Source organism: Stegodyphus dumicola, chromosome 5, assembly GCF_044657685.1.
Source record: "Stegodyphus dumicola isolate Sdum_Otavi_A_Nest chromosome 5, ASM4465768v1".
In the NCBI taxonomy this organism is placed as follows: domain Eukaryota; kingdom Metazoa; phylum Arthropoda; class Arachnida; order Araneae; family Eresidae; genus Stegodyphus; species Stegodyphus dumicola.
In genome coordinates, this window is record NC_140772.1 from 151,241,181 (window position 1) to 151,265,499 (window position 24,319).

General features: G+C 29.9%; 1 protein-coding gene across 8 annotated transcripts in view; it reads right to left on the reverse strand.

The window, feature by feature from the left end:
• Positions 1-24,319, reverse strand: part of LOC118186506 (DNA repair and recombination protein RAD54B-like) — a 176,394-nt gene that overhangs the window by 104,851 nt on the left and 47,224 nt on the right. For all 8 annotated transcript variants that reach the window (XR_015041298.1, XM_085817212.1, XM_085817210.1 and 5 more), the window contains 3 exons: positions 12,476-12,584; positions 6,412-6,527; positions 311-465 (listed from right to left, as the gene is read on the reverse strand). Coding sequence is in view for 7 of the 8 variants with exons in the window: in XM_085817212.1 (XP_085673338.1) it covers positions 311-465; positions 6,412-6,527; positions 12,476-12,584 (380 nt within the window). In the remaining variant the exon portion in view is untranslated. The remainder of the gene's footprint in view (positions 1-310; positions 466-6,411; positions 6,528-12,475; positions 12,585-24,319) is intronic.

The following is a 24,319-nucleotide window of genomic DNA, read 5'->3' on the forward strand; positions in this document are numbered from 1 at the left end:
TTTTGGGGGTGATAACATCTGAAATTGGTTTTTCTGGCAACTCAGTTTCTCATGATAAAAATCTATAAAAAAAGAAAAATATTTTCTAGAAAGGCAAAATGCATTTTTCAATTCTCCAATATATATATAGATTTAAAATATACCAAAAAAAATTACACAATTTTTGAAGCGATTTCGGTCCACAAATTCAGCAGTCAGATGGTTAAGAAGCAATGTATAGCAATTAGAAACAAACATGAATAATCACATCTAGAATCAATTTTGTAAAGACATTTTTGAAGTTTATTTAATATGTAAATAATATACATACGCAAGAATTGCACCATGGCCATATTCATGCTGGAATCCTAATATGCTTTTATACATAAAAATAATTCCTTCTTTTTGATGGTGTCTGAGTTGTCTGGTTAAGAAGGCATCAACACAAACATCAACTACAGGCAAACCTTTTTTATTGTATATTTGCTAAACAATAAGCAAAAAACATATGTTATACATACTTTATATAAACTGTATGAATCATTAATGAGAAAACTATATAGAGATATCGCAAAAACTAATAGAGAAGTTTAGAGCAGTTTACAGAAATATATATGCAATGAAAAACCATTTACATAACTTGGCTCAATATCTTTATGATAGAATAAAAAAAGGAGGTTTATAATTAAAAGCTTTTTATAAATACAGAAAAAAAAAAAAAAGACAGGATATCAAATACTATTACAAGTAATCTGAACACAGATATCAATTTGAACTTTTGCATATTTTATGCTAAATAATTTACTTTTTACAATGTGTTTGTTTTGTAAATGACTAATATATCAAGAAAACTTTTAATCAATTTATTTATGTTTTAATTTTATCGTGGCATTTACTTAAGAAATTACATATTATAGCTTGGTTAAAAGTTACGGGAAACTGATTGAACAATCTTTTGCCCACAGATTTAGATGTCCAGTGAAAGAGGGATAACCAAATTTAACATGCAGTGTATTTTGAAAGAAAGCTCATGCAGACAACAAGAAAAAAGTCTTTAAGACAATAAATGGAGCAAGTTAATTAATAATAAAAATTTTTACTGCACTTAATCTATGTTAGAATTTCTATTTTTATAAATATTTAATTGATGTTTTGAAAAAATCATATTAACCCCTTTCAGTAAAATGACAAGTATAGCTAGTTATTGGGTTTTCATGCCAAATAGTGTAATCACAAACTACACTTGTCATGTGATTAAAGTTACTGCTGAATATGTCCTCGAAATTGACTTTTGAGATGAGAAATTACGTAAAAATGATGTAGATCAACAAAAGCTATGTACAATTCCACCTACTTCTTTAAGTAAACTACAATATTCTGATTTAATTTCTCATCCCAAAACTTTGATTTGAAGAATATGGTAAAACCCTATCATCATATTCAACAATAATTTTAGTCACATGACCAGTATAGCTCATCATTGATGGTATAGTATGAAAACCCAATTATAAACTATACTTGTCATGTGATAAAATCATGTCAAAGCATGATGTGTCATTACAGAAAGCAACTCATTTTAAGCATTTTGGAAAAGTATGATAATAAATTAGATTGCAACATTTTGCTTCTTGATGAAATGATAATGCTAGGAAAGACCTGACAACTTGTTACAGATCAGATATTGAAACTGTTTTAATCATGCGAGTCAAACAAAGGATGTTGAAAATAAAAATGAAGATTTGCCTGTTGTGAAGTGGCTAGAAAACAATTATATTTCACTATTTTCAAAATGTGATATGAAGCTTCTCCAAACATGCAATAACGATGTTATTACTTGCAAGTGATAAAGATATTGTGAAAGAAATTAAAAGAAGAAATGCTGACACTGAAGATTTTTCTTTTGATACTGATGAAAATATTGAAGAAACGCAGCACATAAAAAGCAAAACTGCAGCATCTATAATACATAAAAAGCAAACTGTGCATCTATAATAAATTGTTATTCACATAAACTGTTGAACTGAAAATGATAGAGTCTTGTCACTTCTTGGGCAAATATATAAAGTGTTCCTGCAATCTATCATACCAGCATAAAACTAAATTATTTTTGTACTCGGAAGTTAAGTAAAAGTAAAAAGAAAATTCATTAATATTTTATTTTTTCATTTTTAGTGTTTAATTTATTTTACAGATACATTCATAATTATAAATGCTAATTTTAGATGGAAATGGATAAATGGAGAGATAATTTTGTATGCTAAGTAATTTGTTGGGTAAAATTATTAACATATGATGAAACTGAAAAACAATAGAAAAGAAATTAGTTGCTTGGTTGGGTTTGATTCTGGTTCAAAATCTCTTCAGTTATCTGCACCAGACGCAAGGCTAAAAATATTAGACACTAAAACATCTGCAAAACCAACACAAATAGAAACATATCTAAACATTAGTGCATCTTAATTTTATGAAGCATAAACCACAATAATTAAATTAAGCAGATAGAATTCTGATAAAAACTAAAAAACATTTATACAAATGCAAAAAACCATCAATTTAAGACAGACAGAAAATGTTATAAACTATACATAAATATAAAGATAGAAAGTTATATAAAAAACTTCAAATTTATGGTTATTACACAATAGACAACATTATGTGCTCTCACATTAACCAGATATATCTCATATACCTTAAACATATGCAAAAACAAAATTTAATAAGAGGGGGGTTCCTATCAATCAATTTGCTTATTTTCTGAGATGATGCTTTTTCCCCCCTTACCAGTCTAGATATAGAAAATCACCAGATACAGATAACCAAACTTTCATTTCCTTTAACTCTGCAATCCCAGCTTGAAACAAAAGTCATATTATGATACAATTTTTAGACAATAAGAAATTTCTTTTAAATTACATTATAGTGATTTCAAATTATCTGAAACTATGCACTATTTCTGTGACTTTGGCAATACTACTTTTTGAACAGGTAAGAGTCATTGGGCAACAGAAAATACAAATGCTAACAAGATGCTGCTTTGATGATATGTGTCAAATCTTACAGAATAGTATTACAAATACGTCTGCATATTTATAGTATCATTCTGTCAGAGTGAAATATAATTGAATGCTTATTTATTAACTCACCACAAAAGAACAAAATATATCTGGCCAGTAATGATCCAATTTGTATTTAATGGATGAATTAAATTATTACAGTTATCATTCATCTTTGTACGTTGATCCTCACATCAGTTGCATAAACATTTTTCTTTAGTAATGCAAAAAGCCAATTAAATGAATAGCTTGTTTTAAATAATTTTCATACACTGAGTTTCAATTCTTCCAGAGTGTTCTTTCCTATCTCACTTGCTTTTGAATTAAGATTAGAGAAAATCACTAATGCTTCAAATGCTTATGTTATCTTTATTCTAATGAAAATCTTTTTTTATTATTGTGAAGTTCCTTTCTTCTTTTTCAGTTCATTCACACTAAATTCATTTGAATAATTAAAATATAATCATATAGAAAATACTGGAGAGCATAAAAAAATGCTTTTTTTTTAATCCTTAAATCTGAAAATCTCTACGTATAATAAAACAAAGAGTCTGTCTGTGTGTGTCTTTCGTTCGCGCTGCGCGTAAGCTAATAGACCCACGGCTACGAAATTTGGTACGTAGGTGCATCTAGACAAGAGCCAGTGCACCTCGAAGTGATTTTTTCGAAATTCAAATTCGAATTTTTTTTAATTTTATGTTTTGTAACGAAATTGCGTCATTTTGAGACATAATGGGTTATTGGAAAGCGAGATTTTACTCTACGCACTCCATTTTCACATCGTCATGAAACGTAAGCACTTAGCTGTTTTACGAACTTAAAATAAATTTCATGTTTCAATAAATCGATTAAATACGAATTTATTTAACAAAGTGAGCTTAACACCTTTACAATAGGATTTTTTCTAAAAAAGTTTATTTTTAAAAGTGTACAGTTTATTTTTCTTTGATTTTTGGACACCTTAAACATTCATCCTTGCGACTGCTTTTACAAAAAGAATTTTGGAAAAATGATAATATTTTGTATTTAAAAAATTTTTTTTAAATGAAGCTTCCGAGTACACTTCTCACATCTCACATCTTTAAAAATGTGGTTTTGGCAACAATTTTCCTTTCTCATTGTTGTTGATAGATTTTTGATGAAATCGCATCATTTTGAATAGTTTCATTCTTTTAGAAATATGGGTTTGGCAACAATTTTTCACTGTATTTCTTATGTCACTGTTTTTAATCATATTTTTTATGTCGCTGTTTTTAAGAGATTGGCATATTTCGTTGTCATTTTTTTTATATATAATACATTTTTATTGATATTTTTTTGATAAAGTTGCCCTGCAGAGTAAAATTCTGCATGGAATTTTTTTTTTTTTTTTAGTTTCTTTCATGTTAATTTTTGCTTATTTCACTTCTAAGTAAGATTTCTAAGTAAGATATTGAAAAGTTTTGCATGATTTTTTTTTCTTCAATGGAAAGTTAGTTAATTTTTTATTAGAATAATTAATATTTGTATTAAGGGATATAGCTTATTTCATTGTAATTTTTTTCTCTTGAAAATATAAGATAAAATATCATTAATTATACTTTGATTTTCAGAATTTTTTGTTTTTTGTATTCTTTTATGTTATTTATTGCTTATTTCACTGTTTTTCAGCTATTGAAAAGTTTCGAGTGATTTTTTTAGGAAACAAAGTTCTTAAGATTTTGCAAAGGGAAGTTGGTTAATTTATTTGTTAGGATAATTAATATTTGTATTAAGCAATATTGCTTATTTCATTGTAATTTTGTTATACGTAATAACTTTTTTTATGAAGTTGTTCTGCACAGTAAACTTCTACACAGCTTTTAAATTTAACGTTTGGTTTTCCCTTCAGCCATTTTTCTGGTACATTTAAAAGCCAGACGAAGGCTGGCAGTTAAGCTGCTAGTATATATATATGTTTGGTGTATTGTACAAAAGTTTAAAATTTGTGTTTCACAGGAAAATATCTTCCTGAATATGAATACAGTGCAGGAACAACAAGAATTACTTATTTATGCTAAATGACCACAGTAATTATATAATGCGATAAAATTTTTTAAAACACTCAACTTGTTTCTCTGTTTCCAAATCATGGTTTATTGCTTTTAAAATGATGCAAACATCTAATTGCAGCTCATCAATTTTCCTGAATTCTAACCTGTGGCTCTTTCTAATATGAAATCTGTCTACTTTTGTTACAGAACATTTAATCTGTCTACTTTTGTTACTTTCTCAATAGCAAATTGAATGCAAAATTTATCACAAAAATTGCCATTTGATTTTGGTTATTATTTTCTTCCACTTTTGTTTCTAGTTATTTACCAGTTTGAAGATTTTTGAAGAACAGTATGTTTACCATACTTTATTTTATTCATGAAATATGATTTATAAAACTTATATTTGTTTACAGTTTCCATTTTACTATTGTCATCCTTTCACATTTAAGTGGCACAGAAAAAATAAATGCTTTGAAATCACATCCCTGTGCTTATCACTGTCATTTAAATGCATATATCTATAGTTTTTTTGCATGTCATTAAAGTTTCTCAAATTTAAATGTGATTAGTTTATAAAGCACTGTGATTAGTTTATAATTTCAAAAAAAAAAAAAAAAAAAAAAAAAAAAAGGTCTACTTCACTACTTACAAAGCAGTGTCTTTATTAACATATTTAAACTGGCAAAAATCACATAGAAATGCATATAAATAGCAATCTTATAAGGTCAAACACATGGAGTAGCAAACTGTCTGAAAGAAATTTCAACTAGCCGAAGAGCAAGTGTTTCTTGTGTCTATTCCATTTACTTCCTACCTAGATGGTTATCACTAGTTTCTGCCACTAGCAAAACAAAAACTATCTTCTGTAGGCAGAAAGTCAGCCCTGATTTTAAATGTTGATAGTAATTATAATATTATCATTTTCTCTTTATTTCATAATATTCACATTAATAATATTATACAGCTTCTTGTTATAAATACAAAAGTAACTCAAATTAATGGTGTGCTTTGGAACCCAAATGCCAACTTTGCTCAAGTGGCTAATTTTGGTGCATACTAATTTAGTCAACAAAAAATTTCCATTAACAGATTTTTTCCCCAGTTCTTTTAACCTACTAGAAATAAGATAAACTTACAAATGCTCTAAATAATTTTTAAAAGCTTACTATGTACATATTTTCTTCTCTTAATAAGACAGTGCAACTCTAGTCAATGAAATGCTCTAATTAATTATTAAACAATACACCATAAATATTTTGCAGCTGTTTAATGTTAACTATTATTACAATACTAGCAGCCAATCAGCTAAAAATAAATTCAAGTTATTGCAAATTACTATATAGCAAACTTAAAATATGATTCACCTGATGTTCCAGTGGTGGATGAGGTAAAACTAAAACATTTTCATCAAATACTTTAGGTTTTATATCTGCTTTTTCTTGGGACTTTAAAGTAGGCAATGGCGGATAAAATCTTCTAGCTGAAATTTTTATGAAACTTTAATTAAAAGATTATAGTTTTTTAGATGTTAGTAAATGCCTAAGATGCTTTCATCTTCGCAAATTAGAAATCAATTTTATAAAGCTAAAACAACTCAAGAACCTTCTGCCAAATATTAATTTCATTTAACTAATATGAATTTAAAATTCTAAATAAGTATATTTATAAAATAGGAAAGGAATACAGATATAAGAATATATTTTTATATTTAAAATAATATTAGTTAATAACTTGGTATTATAAAGTATTCTCTCCCTTCTTTCTGCATGCCTTCATGGTATAACAGTAGCACACTGCAGCGTGTATTCAACAGATCCCGATTCAAGGGCATTGCTCCTTTTTCACATTTCCTGCTTTAAAAAATCCTAATGATTCTACAGTGGCACCTAAACTAAAAAAGTGGTGGATGATGATTCTTCACCAGCAGGATTTGGCGATTGGGTCCCCTAATCCCCAGTCGCCCTTTAAAAGGGGAAGTATATAAAGTATTCTCTCCCTCCTTTCTGCACGACTTTGTGGTGTAACGGTAGCACCCTCGGCGTGTATTCGAGATGTCCAGGTTCGAGCCCAGCGAGGGCATTGCTCATTTTTCATGTCTCCTGCTTCAAAATAACCTAATGACAGAAAAAAAAAAGCTGAATGGAAATGCTAATTTGCATTGAAGAAGTAAAAAAATTAGCTATTTCTCATTCTATTGTTATAAATCAGAACATGAGATATACTTTTATCAACTAAAAGGACAATTTATAAATGGAATCTTATGGAGATCTGAAGTTTTCAAAATTATTGGTGGTGCAGTTTTTGAAACTGAAAACTATAGAAATTAAATTTGTAGCAAAGCAGTTTTAAATGCAAAGTTTGCTTTAATTTTACTTCACATTTTATGACAATAACAATTTTAAATATTAAGAACAATTCTAAAAAGAAAATTCAGCTTAATTCCATTACTATACAGCTCATTATAAATAGGTAATTAATGCTTAGGCAAAACATCCTTTAATTGACATATATGAACAAAATTGTTTCCAACACTTAAATACGGCTAGTGCAACTCGTGTATCACCAAAAAATTTATCTCTTGATAAAGCTTGATATAATTGTAGACCACCTGTTACTTCCAATGTTCATATGCAAGAAATTCTCCTGTGCCATCTCATTATCAACATGAAACAATCATAATAAAAAAGTATTATTCTTATGACCAGAAAATACTTGCATGTAATAGAAATTAATTAATAAAAGCATAAACCGTATAAATGTATACATCTTGGTCATATTTCCTTTTAACCTGTTTTATTATTTGTATATCATGTCATTCATTTAGTTCCTTTTTGACCTGTTTTATTACTTGTAAGTCATGAATTATTTATAATATATCCAGTATTAAATAAAAACTAAATGTAGTACTTGTCCTTGTAAAATGTAGTACAACTTCCTTGCTGTATACCTTGAAAATGACTTGGAATTCCTGATTTTAAAATTGTGCATCATGTACGCATTCAGTATTTCTAAGTAGGTCAAACAGTACATCATAAATATAAACAAAACATACTATCTTCCACTAAAGAAATGTTTAATTTGTTTCATAGAATCAAAATATGAACTCCTGTCCAGTCTTTCTTATCTAATCGCTGTATCTTATCTCGTTCATTTGCGCTTTTGCAGCTGAGGATGATAATTTGGTAAAACCATCGAAACTAGTCTTGTGAAAATTTGAAAATATAACGCTGATTTTTGTTGTTTGACTTCTAAATTAATACATCTCCATTTATTTAAGGTACTTTAGAATTTTCAATAGAGTCTTTTATCTTAACTCTAGAAGCATTTACTTCTTTAAATAATGCAAAGAGTAGGCTCCATTGATAGGATTCTAGATAAACATTTCTTTAAAGATAGCCAGTATGCACATATAGGTTTAAAATGTTTCTTATTTTAGTATTATAGTGGTTGGAATTGTTTCAATGTTTCCTTCCTCTTAGAAATCTTTACAAGATAATATTAAATATCAATAATGTGTTCATCCACACTTATTGGCAAAGAAGCAGACCTTTTTTTCAACTGCGAAATTTAAGAGGTGAGATGTGCACCTCATAATTTGCAAATCTGAATTTTCTTTTTTTAACACATGCCTGCAACATCACTCTTGAAGACTATTATCCCTACTGCATTACCGGCACTAAACGCTAAGCAGTTTTCCTGAAGAATTGCAATTTCTTTTAAAATTTTAATAATTAGCTGTGCTACAAAGTTGGCTGTGGAATCTCCTCCTAAAGTTAGGGTAGAAAGTAAACTACACTCAATTTCTGAACACTCTGGATTTTAAAAAGAAAGAAACAACAGCTGGATACAATTTTGCATCAGTATTATTGCTTCCATCCATAGAGAGGCAGAATGGAACTGTTTTAATGCAATCAATAACTGAAGATTTATTTTTTATACCAATTTCTTGGAACTATTTTTTCTACAACTGCAGCCGTTTTTGTCCTTGCGCTCAAGTAGTTCACTGCCGGGGAGCATTTTTTTACATAGAGCTGCAGCATGATCCAATGCATTCAGTAACAGGTTGTGCTCTAGTAAAATGGCACATAACAGGCATTCCGTATTAATAATAGTCCTTCCACAGAAAAATTAAATTTTTTTCCAATACAACTCACTTTGTTCTTGTGTATGCACATGTCTAAGAACATTGGCCCTTTCATCATACTAAATCAAAAAATCACAATGAGGAATGGCACACATTCAATATTAAATTTCCTTGACAAAGTAATAGAAGAAAAGTCCTCTGTGTACGATTTTTTTAAAAGTGCATGAGTATTTTACATTTTTCGCAGACATAACTATGACAAAAGATAGCAGTTTCTGGGAAGCACTTGAAACTTATGCTGCTCACTAGCGAGATGAATGAAATAACAATCTCCATCTTACTTTATGCTCATTGGCTAATATATACCAGATGACCCACAACAACCCTTGATTTTTATTGGAGAACTGGAACACGACATTTTCGGGCTCTCACACACAAAGCAGAAATGGGCCATATCTTACTAATGAAACAACTTCGATTTTCTTTTATATGTATCTAGAGAGAAAATAACCACTTTTAGATGCACGAAAATTATTATTTTGGTAGCAAATCTCAAAGTATTAAGCCAAACTGCATAAAAAATGTGATAAATTTTAAGAATAAGAAAGTTGGAAGAAATATGGTGCAAATTGGGTTGGTGGGAGTATCGCATCTAAATCGGAAGAGTTGGCAACTCTGCTAATATAACCCACTAACACAGCAAAACAGTTCTTTACACTTTGAGAAACCTGTGTTGGAATTCAATCAGTAGCATTGCGGCTGTAACAATAACATAATCTATTGTTATTTACCTCTTAGAAATTTATATAATTCATCAAACAGATATCCAATAAATCATCTCCTTTTATAAAAATCTTATTTAACATGGTATATTCTGTTATCGGGATTTTATTTTTAACAATTTTAAAAGCAATTGCTGTTAGAATAATGTGATGCAAGGAGCAAAAAATGAAACTAAATTAATATATTATAAACTCTAAAAAACATACTCGTTATAGTCTACAATTATTTCACAATTTTTTTTTAATTCAATTTTTAAAAAATTCAGCTTTTTAATTTTAATATATTAGTTCTAAATACACACTAAACAATATAATTTCAACAATCATAAAGAAGGAAAACATTTTTAAAATGAAAGTACTTAAATTCCTTCACATTTTCTCTCCCTTTTGAGAATTATATATAAAAACATGAGATCAATACTGCAAGATGTTTAAAGTATCTTGGGCTCTTAAGCATGAAATTTCTACTAAACAGAGGAAAATATATTTCAGTGTTACAAAGAATTTAATTTACTTAAAAGAAATCTTAATTATAAAATATCAAAGAAAACTCAGAATTTCTCTGCTTTGAACAATTTTTCACTTTAAAGTCAGTTACAACAATGCATAGAAATATACATTTAAAAAAAGCTTAAGAGTTTTTAAAATAGATGCTACCACTGTAGTCTATCCCACAGCATTAAGTTTAAAAGTCAATAGTTAATATGGCACTTGTCTTCAGTAGTGGCCTTTGCACAATTCGGGCTTAACCCATTCATGTGATCATGCGATTCTCCCTTCAAGATCAATGGTATCATGTATGTGACCAGCTTACACACCAGTTACTGAATCTTGAGGCCTGTGATCACAGTGCTGGTTTCAAATCAGAATGTTTTATTTCAGTTCTTAAATGACACAAGATGGTGGTGGAAGTCTGTGTCATTTAAGAACTGTTTTTCATTAATTTTCAAATAATGCTTCACAGAGCTTTGACCTTCAATATGCCCTCTTGGTTCTGATTTTTTTGTCTGTTGAATCGGGGAAATTTTAATATGTAATCAAGTGCATAAACGGCTGCATTTTATTGGGCACTGTATGTTTTTGTTTAAATTTTGACGAAGTAGTCAAGAGGACAGTGTATAGTATGGGGGGAAAAAAATGTCCTAAAAAAATAAAAAAATAATAAATAAATAAGAAGAATTCAGGTTAACTAATTATGAACGCAAAACTTGCAACATTGGGCTTTGTCCTGAATAATATTTTGAAATGTAGTATCATAACCTTCAAAACTTTTTAATATCATTTAGTAATGTTTTTACATTTATCTCATACTTTGTTATATTAAATTTTCTAATAAAATATTAGAAAATTTAATAATGCATATAAGTTTATAATTGTGTATCTCATATGTAAGTTTATAATTTTTTTTTCATTTATATATACTGTTGAAAAAAATGGACAGATCAATTTTTATATTTGTTAAAAAGCTGCTAATCTAGCACAAAATATATAACTAAATGCTAACATGACTTTACTAAATGCAAATAATTCACCCATTTGTTATATTTATGACATTTATTTGAACATAATATGTAGTTTAATTAATAATCTGTTCAAAGTTTTAATGTCAGTTACATTAGTTAAATTATTATTGGCTGTTTGAGTTTTTGTTCCATTTACATCATTAGCATTACATATAAGAATCATATAACATGGATAAGTCTCAAGATGACGCAGTGTGAAAAAGAGATTACTATTTTTGAATACAGAAGTGATATACCACATTAAAATTATACATGAAAGGACCATTGCTAATTTAAATTATAACTTATCTTTTACTTTTCTTATATACATATATAAAAGCAATTTAATATAAATTTCTATTTATTATAGTAATACAATATCATCAGCAGTTTATTTAAAATAATGAGATACAAGTAATTCAAGCAAACTTAAATTTAATATATACATTAATTATCATATTTAGCACAATTATGTGAACAATTTATTCAAAATAACATTTATAAACATGCTAGACAATTTTATTATTTTACTTAACTTGTTAGCCATTTATTAAACACACAAACACACATATAAGGAAAAAATTCAGCATTTATTCAAACAAATAAAAAATCTAAACTTTATTAGGAAAATATAAAATAATTAATTTGCAAATGGATTTGAAAACAAATTAGCTCTTTTACAGCAACCAACAACAACACATTATCTTTGATATTTGAAATATATATATATATATATATATATATATAAATACATTAGTTTATACAGATACATGCAGCATACTGAGAAAGAAATATAAATTATGTTACATTGTTAAAATGTCATATTATGAAATTAGACATATTTTTTCCCTAATTTAAAATGTACATAATTGCTTAAATTTAATTCAGGACTTGCATAATACAAGAACTAGAGAGTTTTCTCTCAAAACAATTTCAGATAAATAAGACATCCTTTAATTCAAATTTATTAAAAAAATATGTTTAACAAAAATTTACAAACTGAAGTATACATTGGCACAAAAAACAATAAAAAGTATTAACAGATAAATATTTTACATACTAGTAAATTTCGGTTTATGCAAATTAACTGTCTTTGGAGGTGATTCAACATCAGGCACTATCATTGATTTATTTTGCTTATATTCTTCTTCAAACATCTGATACTGTATCTATATTACATAGAAATTTCAGTTATTTTAAAGATAATGATTAAAGTAAACATAAAGAACAGACAAATATATGCATACGCTATATAGATAAAATTAATGCGTAAATTAAAAAGCCTATGACCTGCACTAAATCGGCAAAGTGTAAGTGTGTGTGTGTATATATATATGAAAAACTGTGAATTTCTGGGATGTTTTTGCACAGCACAACACAATATTAAAAAAAAAAAAAAAAAAAAAAAAAAATTAAATGCCTTAAATTCACTTTATAAAGCATGATTAAGATTACTAAACTATTTATTAAAATGGTTCTGGTGTAAAATATGTTACTATCAGGTATTTTAAATTTTACATTGTTTGGCTAAATTTTTTATTTTGTATTTTTCTTATACTTTTATAAACAGAAAATCTAGGGGAAAAAAAAAAAAAAAAACTTTTACTTATCAAACAGGGTTCATACACATTTCCTTACATGAAAATTAAGGACTTTTAAGGACCATCAAAGAAAAAATTAAGGACCTATCAGCAAACAAAAAAATTAATGGAATAAAGCAATTATCCATACAACCGACTTCATACTTGTAATTTCACTTTAAGAAACTAACAGAAGTATGTATTATGCACGATTATTAAATTCAATTTAATACTTACCATAAAACAATTTTGAAAATTAAACTAACTCCCTACAAGTTATGAAGTAGATAACATTAAATTAGGAATAGAATTTCTTGAAAAACATGTATAAGTGTATTTTACACTAATAACAGTCACTATTTTAGAGATTTACATGATTATTATTTAACTTATTTGATATTTATTTAAACACAGTCAACTACTATTATAATCACAATGTAAGAATATTTTGCAGATTAAAATAACTGAATTGTAAACATACAATTTATTTCCTTGGTTTTTTGAAAGATACTAGAATAATAAACTATACAATAAAAGATACAAAACATTTATGCTTTTTTTAAATCTGAAATCTTTTCAGCTATTTTAACATCTAATTTATTTATGTCTATTTCCTTTTCTTTAACTATTCTTCTAAGTTCATTTGCTTTGATAAACAAATCAATGTTCCTGCTGGTCTCAGCTTCATCTGCTAAAGCATCTACTTCTTCATTAATATCTTTAATGTCCCTTTGAAGAAATTTTTTCTTCTGCTTCATATAATCAATTTCTTCCTCAATAATATTTCTTTTCCTTTTTGAAGTTTCAGATTTAGTTAAAGATTTTTGTTCTTCTAAATACTGAACTTCTAAATAACAAACTCCACTTCTTGCAGAAACTGCTGCTGATCTCATTTCTTTATTAATTTCGATATTAAGAACACCTCCAGAAAATTTTATGCAAGTTTAATTAAAGTAGAATTATTTTAAAAGAGTGAATCCATACTGGTAAGTTATATTTTGAAAGATGTATGTATATATATATATATATATATATATATACATATATATATATACATATATATATATACATATATACATATATATCTGAAATGTAATTTCTCATACATTATTTGTTTTGTGCAGCCGGGGCAACAGGAATGAGACAAATTTTGGAATATAAATTGGTAGGTTTATTTTAGCATCCATCTCACAAGCGTTCTCTTCATACCTTGAGCAGAAGCCGTACTTATATATATGTGTACGTCACGAGGCTCCTCCAATCAGCGATATTAATTGAAATCACGAGGTGACGCTATCTTCTCATCAGGAGTGTTCTAAAGGACTTTATGTAATATGACAGATTTATGAGTTTGGCGATTTGGCGGGCGCCAACAGGTTAATATATTTTATACTAAAGAAAGGATTTTGCCAAAATTTAGGAACAGGGATGCAATTTAGGTAGAGAATCGCCATCACATTATTAAGCAATATTATTAGAATTTAATTTAATCAATTAATTTAAAAATATCATTACAGATTATCCCCCCCATCTGAAAAGGCTTGCAGTCGTGGCCGTCGACCCAAGACAGTCCAGATAGTGAGAGCAGAAAATTTAGTTATTAGGAAATTAAGTGAGTAGGAAAACTGATTGGATTTACCTCAAGGCACACAAAATGTTATATAAAATATGACATAAAATATTTGAATATAATTAATACGGTATATAAATATAATAAATGATTAATGAAATTATTAATACAGTATAAAATATAATAAATGATTAATGAAATTATAATATAGTAACTAAGTGCAGAACAAATAAAGCACTAATAACATATTGCTGGTTAGCTACGCGGTAATAGGAACTAGTAATATAACTGAATTTGTAAGTTTATATCTTAGGGCATGCCATTCACAGTTTGTGTATGAGTCCGTACAATCATTAGAGTTGTCATTCAGGCTCATCTTCAGTCTTTTACTGGTCTTTGGAGATCTCCGGATCATTTAATTAGCGCTAGAATTATGGATCAGCATTGTCACTGAAAACATCTGAGTTTTTATGTCACGATACTAGAGCTCTTATACTCTTGTTGAAAATACACATTTTGCTAGGTTTTTAACATATTTTGTCACTCTATTTTTCTCTTATTAATGATAACAAAACAAAATTTAACTTCCAACATCCATACCAGTTTTTTGTACACGATGCTGCAGAAACATAAAATGAAATTCAGAAATTTCAACAACTGAAATTTAACTTTTACAACTGTTGCTACAATTTATAACACAAACATAGGAAAACATGAGCTCAAGGAAATGTGAGGGTATAGTACTCTACTTGTAGTATAGCCTCAATTGAGTGTTTCCCACACGGAAAGTGCATTGAACCTGAAACTCAAGTTTGAAGGAGCTCAGTAAAAGAAAAGGGCAGACAAACTTTTCAGACACTGAAAGATAAATCAACTATTAAGGGGGACAACAGGATGAAAACTAAAAGAAGGGTTATGGATAGTTTATTGATTTATAAATTTTGATTTATTCATGATGTAATTTAAAGTTCTCGGGTGGATAATAGAACCTTAATTTTGATGCATGTACAATCTCAGTTGGTTTCTTCGTGTGAAAATTTTCCCTGTCGATTTCATAATTAACTTCAGATAATTTATCCATAATCCGATAAGGGCCTGAATAGGGTGAAGTCAATTTTCTAGTATTTGGGTATTCGAATTCCTCGTAAAGGACAAAATCTCCAGGCTGAAATTTAGATTCTACAAATCTGATGTCATATCTAGTTTTATTCTTTCGGTGGTATTCTATAGTTCTTTTCTTTGCTAAAGCCCTTGCTTCATTTAAGGATTGGGTATTTATTTTGATCAACTGGAGATTCAAAAGGGAGGTTACCAAATAGTAAGTATGCTGGGGTGAACTTAGTTACCGTATGAGGGGAGTTGTTATATTCGATAACAACTTGCTCTAGCACTTTAGTCCACGGTACTTTTTTAGAAGAAGAATTTACTTTACATTTTAGTCGACTTACTATTGATTGATTTACTCTTTCTACTTTACCATTTGTCTGGGGATGGTGAGATGAAGTTAAAAGTTGTTTAACATTATGCTTTTTAAGAAATTTTTTGAATCTAGAGGAAGTGAAGGCTGCATTCCTGTCACTCAGAATTTTTTCGGGGACTTGTATTTGAAATATTTGTTTTAGACAATTGGCATAGGTTTCTGAAGTTACACTTTTAGAGGGAAAAGCCCAGACATATCTTGTTGCATGGTCAATAACTATATGCAAATATTTTTTTGTAGAATTATAATAATTAAATCCTCCCACAGTGTCAATAGAGAGACATTCGAAAGGTTTGTCGGTTGGGGGTACGTCTTGCATAAGACCAAATTTTTTCTGTTTTTTCTTTTTATTAAGTTGACAAGTATGACAATGTTTAACAAAATTTCCGATATCTTCGCTAATATGAGGCCAATAATATTGAGAGGTGATTAAGTTAAGCATAATTTGAACTCCCGGGTGACCAAAATTTTCATGGGTTTTATTCAACAATTTTAATCTTAAAGATTTAGGTACTACAATTTTATAAAAATTCTTTTTCTTAATTACCATCATATCATTTATCTCTTGGTAATTTTTTCCGGAGACATTATCAGTTTTTTGTTGTTGGATTATTTCATTTCTATCAAGTAAATGTACATAATGTTGGAGGTGCTGTGAAACAGGATGTCTAGAAAGCATGTCAGCTTCAATATTGGTAGAGCCCTTCTGATACTTTACTTCATAATTGAACATACTTAGTTTGAGTGACCAACGGAAGAGTCTACCTTTTAAATTTTTAACATTTTTGAGCCAAACGAGGGCCGCATGGTCCGTATGTATAACAAATTTTTGTCCATGCAGATAGTAATAGAATTTGTCTAGGGCATCTACTATGGCCAAACATTCTAACTCAGTAATCGTATAATTTTTCTCATAATTTCTTAAAGTTCGGGAATGATGTGAAGGACATCATTTTTATCTGGTTGTTTCAAAACAGCTCCAACAGCAGTTTGAGAAGCGTCAACAAAAATATGACATGGCCTACTGGAATCATACAATTGTAAAACAGGTTTGGAAATGAGTATTCTTTTCAGTTCGTCGAAAGCTTTTTGACATTGGTCATCCCATTCCCACTTGACATCTTTTTTCAAGAGTCTGTTTAATGGAGCTCTAATAGTTGCATAATTCGGAATGAATCTATGATACACATTCACACTTCCCAAAACTCTTTGTAACTCTTTGGTGTTACTGGGGTTTTTAAGTTTCTTAATAACTTCTATATTATGGTTATCGGGAATTATTCTACCATTTTTTATTTCATAGCCAAGAAATGTGATCTGATCTCGGGCGAACACACATTTGTTTCGATTCAATTTAATATGCTCCTCTTTAAACACCTCAAATAAAATTTTTAAATGTTCTAAATGTTCCTTTTGAGAGGAAGAGTAAATGATGATATCATCAAAGTAACTGCAAGCGAAATTAATTTTATTTTTTGTTAATATTCGTCTAATTGTTCTGTTAAAAATTGCAGGAGCATTTTTGAAACCAAAAGGGAGTCTTAACCATTCGAATAATCCAAAATTCGTGCAAAAAGCTAATTTCTCAGTATCTGCAGGGTGAATCGGGATATGCCAGAAACCAGATCTCAAATCAATTGTAGAAAATACTTTTGCTTTACTTAATTTGTCTAACAAAGTGTCAATGCGAGGAAGAGGGTTTGCATCTGTTTTAGCCAGGGAATTCAATTTTCGATAATCTATACGCAATCTAGTTTTTTTTTCCTTCCTCACGTTTAAGTACTAAAGTCACGGGGGACGAATATGAGCTACAACTTTCTTTAATTATACCTGCTTGTAATAATTGATCAATTTGGGTCTTAATTTCCTCTTCTTCCATAGGGGATGTTCTATAAGGTCTTAATGATACAGGCAAATCAGAATTTAAATTAATTCGTTGAGGTTCAATATTAATTTTTCCTACATCATACTTATTTTTAGAAAACACAGATGAATAATCATTTAACAATTTTTCCAAGTTATACCCTTTGTTATCGACAGTATTAGAAACAGTATTTTTCACATAAATGTTAGACTGAGAAACTAATTCCTTTGGATTTGTAGTCCGAGATTTACAAGTTGGAAAATTTCTTACATCATCATCATTATTATTAACACATGGATAAACATTTGTTGTACCACCTTGAAGTTGGAGGTGTAGAGATATGGGTTGGCTGTCAAAATGGCAGTCATCATTAAGTACAATAGCTCTCTGTTTAATTTTTAAATTAGTACAATCAATACTCAACTCAAATAATTTGCATTCATAAAGTCCTAAAATTACATAATTCAAATTATTATCAAGAACAAACAAGGTAATTTGTTTACTAATCCGTCCAATTTTCATTTGTATACAACATATTTTGTTGAAGATTATTTTTCCTATAGTTTGGGTTACTGAAAATGATCTAACTCTTTGTATTTTTAAACGTAATTGTCTAGCTGTTTTGGAAGAAATTATTGATATGGTGGCACCACTGTCTACAACACACTCTAGACGTTTCTTATTGGGCAAATATCCCGACACCTTTAATAGTCAACTACTGTGAGGGGTTTCTGGGGTTGGTTCTATTGCAAGGAGCGTAACATTAGGTGTATCAGATCTCTCCCTTCTGAAAGGACAAACCTGAAACCAGTGAAAAGCATTTGGGATTCCGTTCCGGGTGCAAAGTCTACAGGGACTAGGTGGCAATGGCAATCGATTTTGAGAATTATAATTATGATGGCTTGTAAATCCTGGACCACTGAACCGATTATAAAAATTACTTGGTCTCTGAAAACGTTGGAAATTGTTGGGTCTAGGAGAATCTTGTCTCACAGTAGCTGAAATTCTACTTCTATTAAATCGATTGTAATCTTGGGGACTGTTCTCAATCGGAGTAACAAATCTGGGAGGTGCACTTTTGATTTGTTGATTTTCTCTAATCTTAATAAGCTTATGGACATGAGTAAGCCAAGAGATGGGGTCAGAGGGTGCGTTGATCGTCATTAAGGATTTTAATTCTATAGGAAGGCCATCCGTCAGACCCTCCAAGATCATTTCATGAGTTAGATTTAATTTTTTACCAATATCTAATTTTTTGTGAAAATATTGCGTTATGTCCTCTTTATGATTGTACTTGTAATTGGCAAAATCACCAAACGCAGTTAAAGTGGGGTCGAAAAAATTTTCCTTTAAAATTTGGACTAATTCCACATATTTAGTAATTTTATGGCAGTTTTTGACATATACGCTAAGTGCATTACCTTTTAGATATCGAGCTACATTATTAAGCTTCCACGTTTCATCTTTATCTAAATGAGTTTTGTTAAAGTACTCAAGCCATGAATTTATATCCATATCATTCTGCGAGTCAAAGGGAATTATACTTGTTTCAGGTTCAGCGCTAGCTGCCCTTAATGAATCATCAGGATCAGAGAGGTTTTCATTAGCCATTATTCTTTTAATAATACTTTCATAAATAAAACTAATAATACTTTATAAATAAAACTAATAATACTTTCATAAATAAAACTAATTCAAAAATAATACTCTTTAAATTTTCCCAAAACAATATTAAAACCAAAATACATCCTTTAAATACCAAATTTAAAATACATTTATACCAAAATAATACTTTTTAAAATTTTCAAAATAAAAACACTATTGTTAAATCAGTAATTATAACTCAATACTAATATCATTTGCATCGCCAATCTTTTTACTAATTGCTTCTGTTTGACTTATTGTGACGAGAATACGAGTGATGAAATCGACACGAAAATACACATTTTTGTGCACTCTTGATTAGATTTTCGCAAAACACGATCAATCACCACACAAGCACAAAGCTCTCGAGAGCAACACAGAACAGCGTAGACGTAGGGAAAGATTTCCATCCTCAAAAGTAGGTCAACGGTAAGAGCACATTTGATGAACGACGAACTTACGATGGAAACACAGATCACACATCACAGGGGGCAGAAGGATGCTTCTCTGGACGTAAAATAATCTGCAGTATACCAGAATACAAGTAACAGAAGGATGATTCTCTTGAAGCAAGAACGCCTACAGAAAAATGTAGAAACATAGAAGTCGCACAGCGGCAAATTCATCTTAAGTGCGTAACATTTTATCCCTATAATCCTTGGGGTATCTTCTTTTTTAGATAATCACTTTGAAGGTGGTATCCTACCGGCTTTCTGAAATGTAATTTCTCATACATTATTTGTTTTGTGCAGCCGGGGCAACAGGAATGAGACAAATTTTGGAATATAAAGTGGTAGGTTTATTTTAGCATCCATCTCACAAGCGTTCTCTTCATACCTTGAGCAGAAGCCGTACTTATACATATGTGTACGTCACGAGGCTCCTCCAATCAGCGATATTAATTGAAATCACGAGGTGACGCTATCTTCCCATCAGGAGTGTTCTAAAGGACTTTATGTAATATGACAGATTTATGAGTTTGGCGATTTGGCGGGCGCCAACAGGTTAATATATTTTATACTAAAGAAAGGATTTTGCCAAAATTTAGGAACAGGGATGCAATTTAGGTAGAGAATCGCCATCACATTATTAAGCAATATTATTAGAATTTAATTTAATCAATTAATTTAAAAATATCATTACATATATATATATATATATACAAAGTCCGAGATCCGGACATCCAATATCTGGAATGATCTAAAATCCGGACGTCAAAGCCACCACCAACCAATTTTTTAGGGCTTTTTTGAAGGGAAGGGGTATGCTTTACGCACGCGTATTAGATTTTTAATATTTTATATCCTTGATGCCGAAATCGCGAAACATTATTTATTGTATTTTGCTTTCATCACCGCATGTTTATCAGCGGATGACAACTTGAGTGATGAATCATGCAGCGACGCCAAATAACAGAGTATTATCCGATTACAGATTTAAGTTTAATGCGCTAAAATGTTGACAAGGGGAGTTTTGCAGAAATTTCTTTCCTCATGCTAAAAATAGATTTTGTTAATGATACTCATAGGATAAACGATTATATTTAGTGCTATTTGAATTAAGAATAACTGATTTGTTATTCACATAAAGCCAGAACCAGCGCCAGAGCTCGCATGGCCGCACCAGGAGGCAGAATTTAGCGAAGTTAAACAGAAGTTTTTCATTGCGATGACAATGCCCAATCATCAATCAATTAACAGAGGGCGAAATCTGTAGTATGGTTCTAAATCCAGAAAATACAGCTACCGATAGTGAAGAAAGTAACAGAGAGGTTACTGAACGAGAAAAAATTTTGATTGACAAGTTATTCAGAATTCTCGACACAGCAATTACAGGTCTTGAACAATGGAACTTATTAACTGAACAAAAAATTATATGTCTATAGTATTAGTCTAAAAGTATTAGCAGAGAAAAAAAATCAAACAACTCACATTGAAAGAAATGTTTAATAAAGTAAACATATAAATATTAAGCTCTTTTCTTTTGTAAATTTTGATACCCTTTAAATCATAAATGCTTCATCATTTCATAAATCACGATTTCATATTTTCAATTTTATAATTTCTACGTGCCATCTTAGTAGATTTAAAATGATCTAATATCCGGAAAAATCTCAAATCTGGGATCGCCGAAGTCCCGACGAGTCCAGACTTCGGACTTTGTACTGTATAAATATATATACGAGGGCTATCCAGAAAGTAGATTACGTTTTGGAATAAAAAAATAAACAAAGTATAGGAAACAAATTTTATTATATACAGATGAAAGCCACACTCAAATACTACTTTTCTACATAGTCACCATACAAATTAAGGCATTTATCGTAGCGATGTACGAGCTTGGAAATTCCTTCGTCGAAAAATTCGGCCGCCTGCGCCTTCAACCACTTCGTTACCTCTTCTTGCCTTCCATCTTGCGCAAAACTTGTGGTAACCAAGCTTTTCGCTGATGATTTCGTGCAACAAACTTCGCGAAATTTGTGGAAAACTCAAAGAAAGTTCCGTTATTGTGAAATTTCGATTTTCAGGGACTTTAGCATCGACTTTTTCGAGAAGTTCGGCGGTCACTATGCTGGGTCTCCCACTTCGATCTTCGTCGTGAACATTGGTTCGGCCATTTTGAAATCTTATGACCCACTGACGCACTCCACCTTCAGTGATAATGTTGTCCCCATACACTTCACGAAGCTGCCGATAGATTTCTATCGGTTTACAGTTTTTTGCAGTCAGAAACCTTATTACTGAGCGCACCTCGCAGGATTTTCAATTAACGCAGACATTTCAAACCGTCACAGTATCTGAACGGAGCACAGCACGAACCTCTCACTAGCACGGCTAGATGCAGACTGAGCTGCGCAACGCTCTGACCCCAAGATGGCCGCGCTAGCCCCACCCCTAGCGGACACAGACGGAAACGTAATCTACTTCCTGGATGGCCCTCGTATATATATAATACGGAATGTATATTTTCAGTTAAACTTCTACCCAATAACTTTAGTAATTCATGAAAGTTAATTTTGCGTCTAGTTAATTCAAGAAAATTAGTTTCAATTAGTTGTTTTCAGCTTTAAAAATATTAAAAATTTTTTAATTAGTTAGTTATTTTCAACTAATAATTGTATCGCCATTAGCAAAATTTATGCGTTACTATCAACAACATAGGTTTAAACCAAATACTTAATTGTCTATTGAAGCTTCAAAACGTATTTCCAAACTTCACTTTTTCTCGGCTAGCGTTACCGAATTTGCCCTTGGCTACCTAAAATCGAAATGGAGCCAACAGATTTCCCGCGAAATCGATAACAGACCCTCTGCAGAAATAAACTCATAATCCCGGTATCCCATACATATTACTATATGTGCAAAAGAGAATAAACTTCGTAGAAGGTGATAAAAAATTAATTTATGGCTTAATTGAAACAAACACAGAAATTAAGCTAAGCAAAACCGTGTAAAAACAAATTCAAATGATAAAACGAAACTTAATTTTCATGGGAATTTTCAGCGCTGACTCTCCCATTCTAGAAATTTCAATTTGTTTCAGAGAAAGACCACATTTAAGAATTGCCATCCATCAATATCCAGGCTTTGTAGTCAGCTTGATGAAGCCACAGTTTATTGAAAATGCACTTTCCAGGCATCTCGTTCCTATTGGCATCGGAAGGGTTGTGGGCTTCCAGGTTGGGATTGCTCTAATTTTAGCAAATATTTTCAGAATCCCCCCCTTTTTTTTCTCGAGCACCTTCATCATCACTTTCGCCTCTTAAAGAACTTCCGGCTTCACGCTCGTCACAATCTGCCTAAATTTATGGATAACACCTGTTTCGAAAGATTGGGTGAATAGCCATCCATATTCATGAGAAATCGTAATTCACACTTAGAATGGCAATCATTAGAAATGATAAGAAATGTCAAATGAGCAAAATTAAGGACCTTTTATACATTTTGGCCAAAATTAAGGACTTTTAAAAACCAAAAATAATTTTTGAAAAAATTAAAGATTTTAAGGACCGTACGAACCCTGTCAAAGTACTTTTAAATATGATGAAAATGAAATTAATGATTAATATGTATTCTTTTGCGTGGATAAACATAGCAATCTATAATTTATTGATCTAAAACAAAATTAATTATAAATATTAACTGATTAAATATCATAAAAAGTTTTGTAAATAACTACAGTCAATTAAACAAATCAGATCAAATAAAATTTATTAAGAAAAATTGTGCTGAAAATCAATAGGGGTGAGTGAATAAAATTTGCATAATTTAACTTTCATTAATTAAAAAAACTTCATTTGGTAAAACATTTTGTTTAGTAAAGACAAATGTTAAAAATGAAGAGTCTAATTTTGCTTTTAGTGGTATAACTAGTCTGAGGCCTAAATAGCATACTAAGCTATTTTATGAAGTTTAGGAGAAATTTTGCTTTCAGTGAAACATTTTAACCTTCATATTTGAAAATCATTTTCTAATATATGTAACTATGCAAAATGGATTTAATCCTTTTGCATAGTTGCATATATGGATGATTAGAAATGGATGTATAGAAGCAATTTTATCACAGTATTTCTATGGTTGAGATTTATTGTTCTTCTCTGAATGACAGAAATCATTTTATATGTATTATCATTTTATGTTTATTATTATAAACATGTATGAATTTTTATGATATTTAAAAAAATTGATTAATCTAATGGCTTTCAAGAGTGTGGTCCCAACAAGAGAAAGTTCAGAAAATGATAACAAAAAGAAAAAAGATTTTTA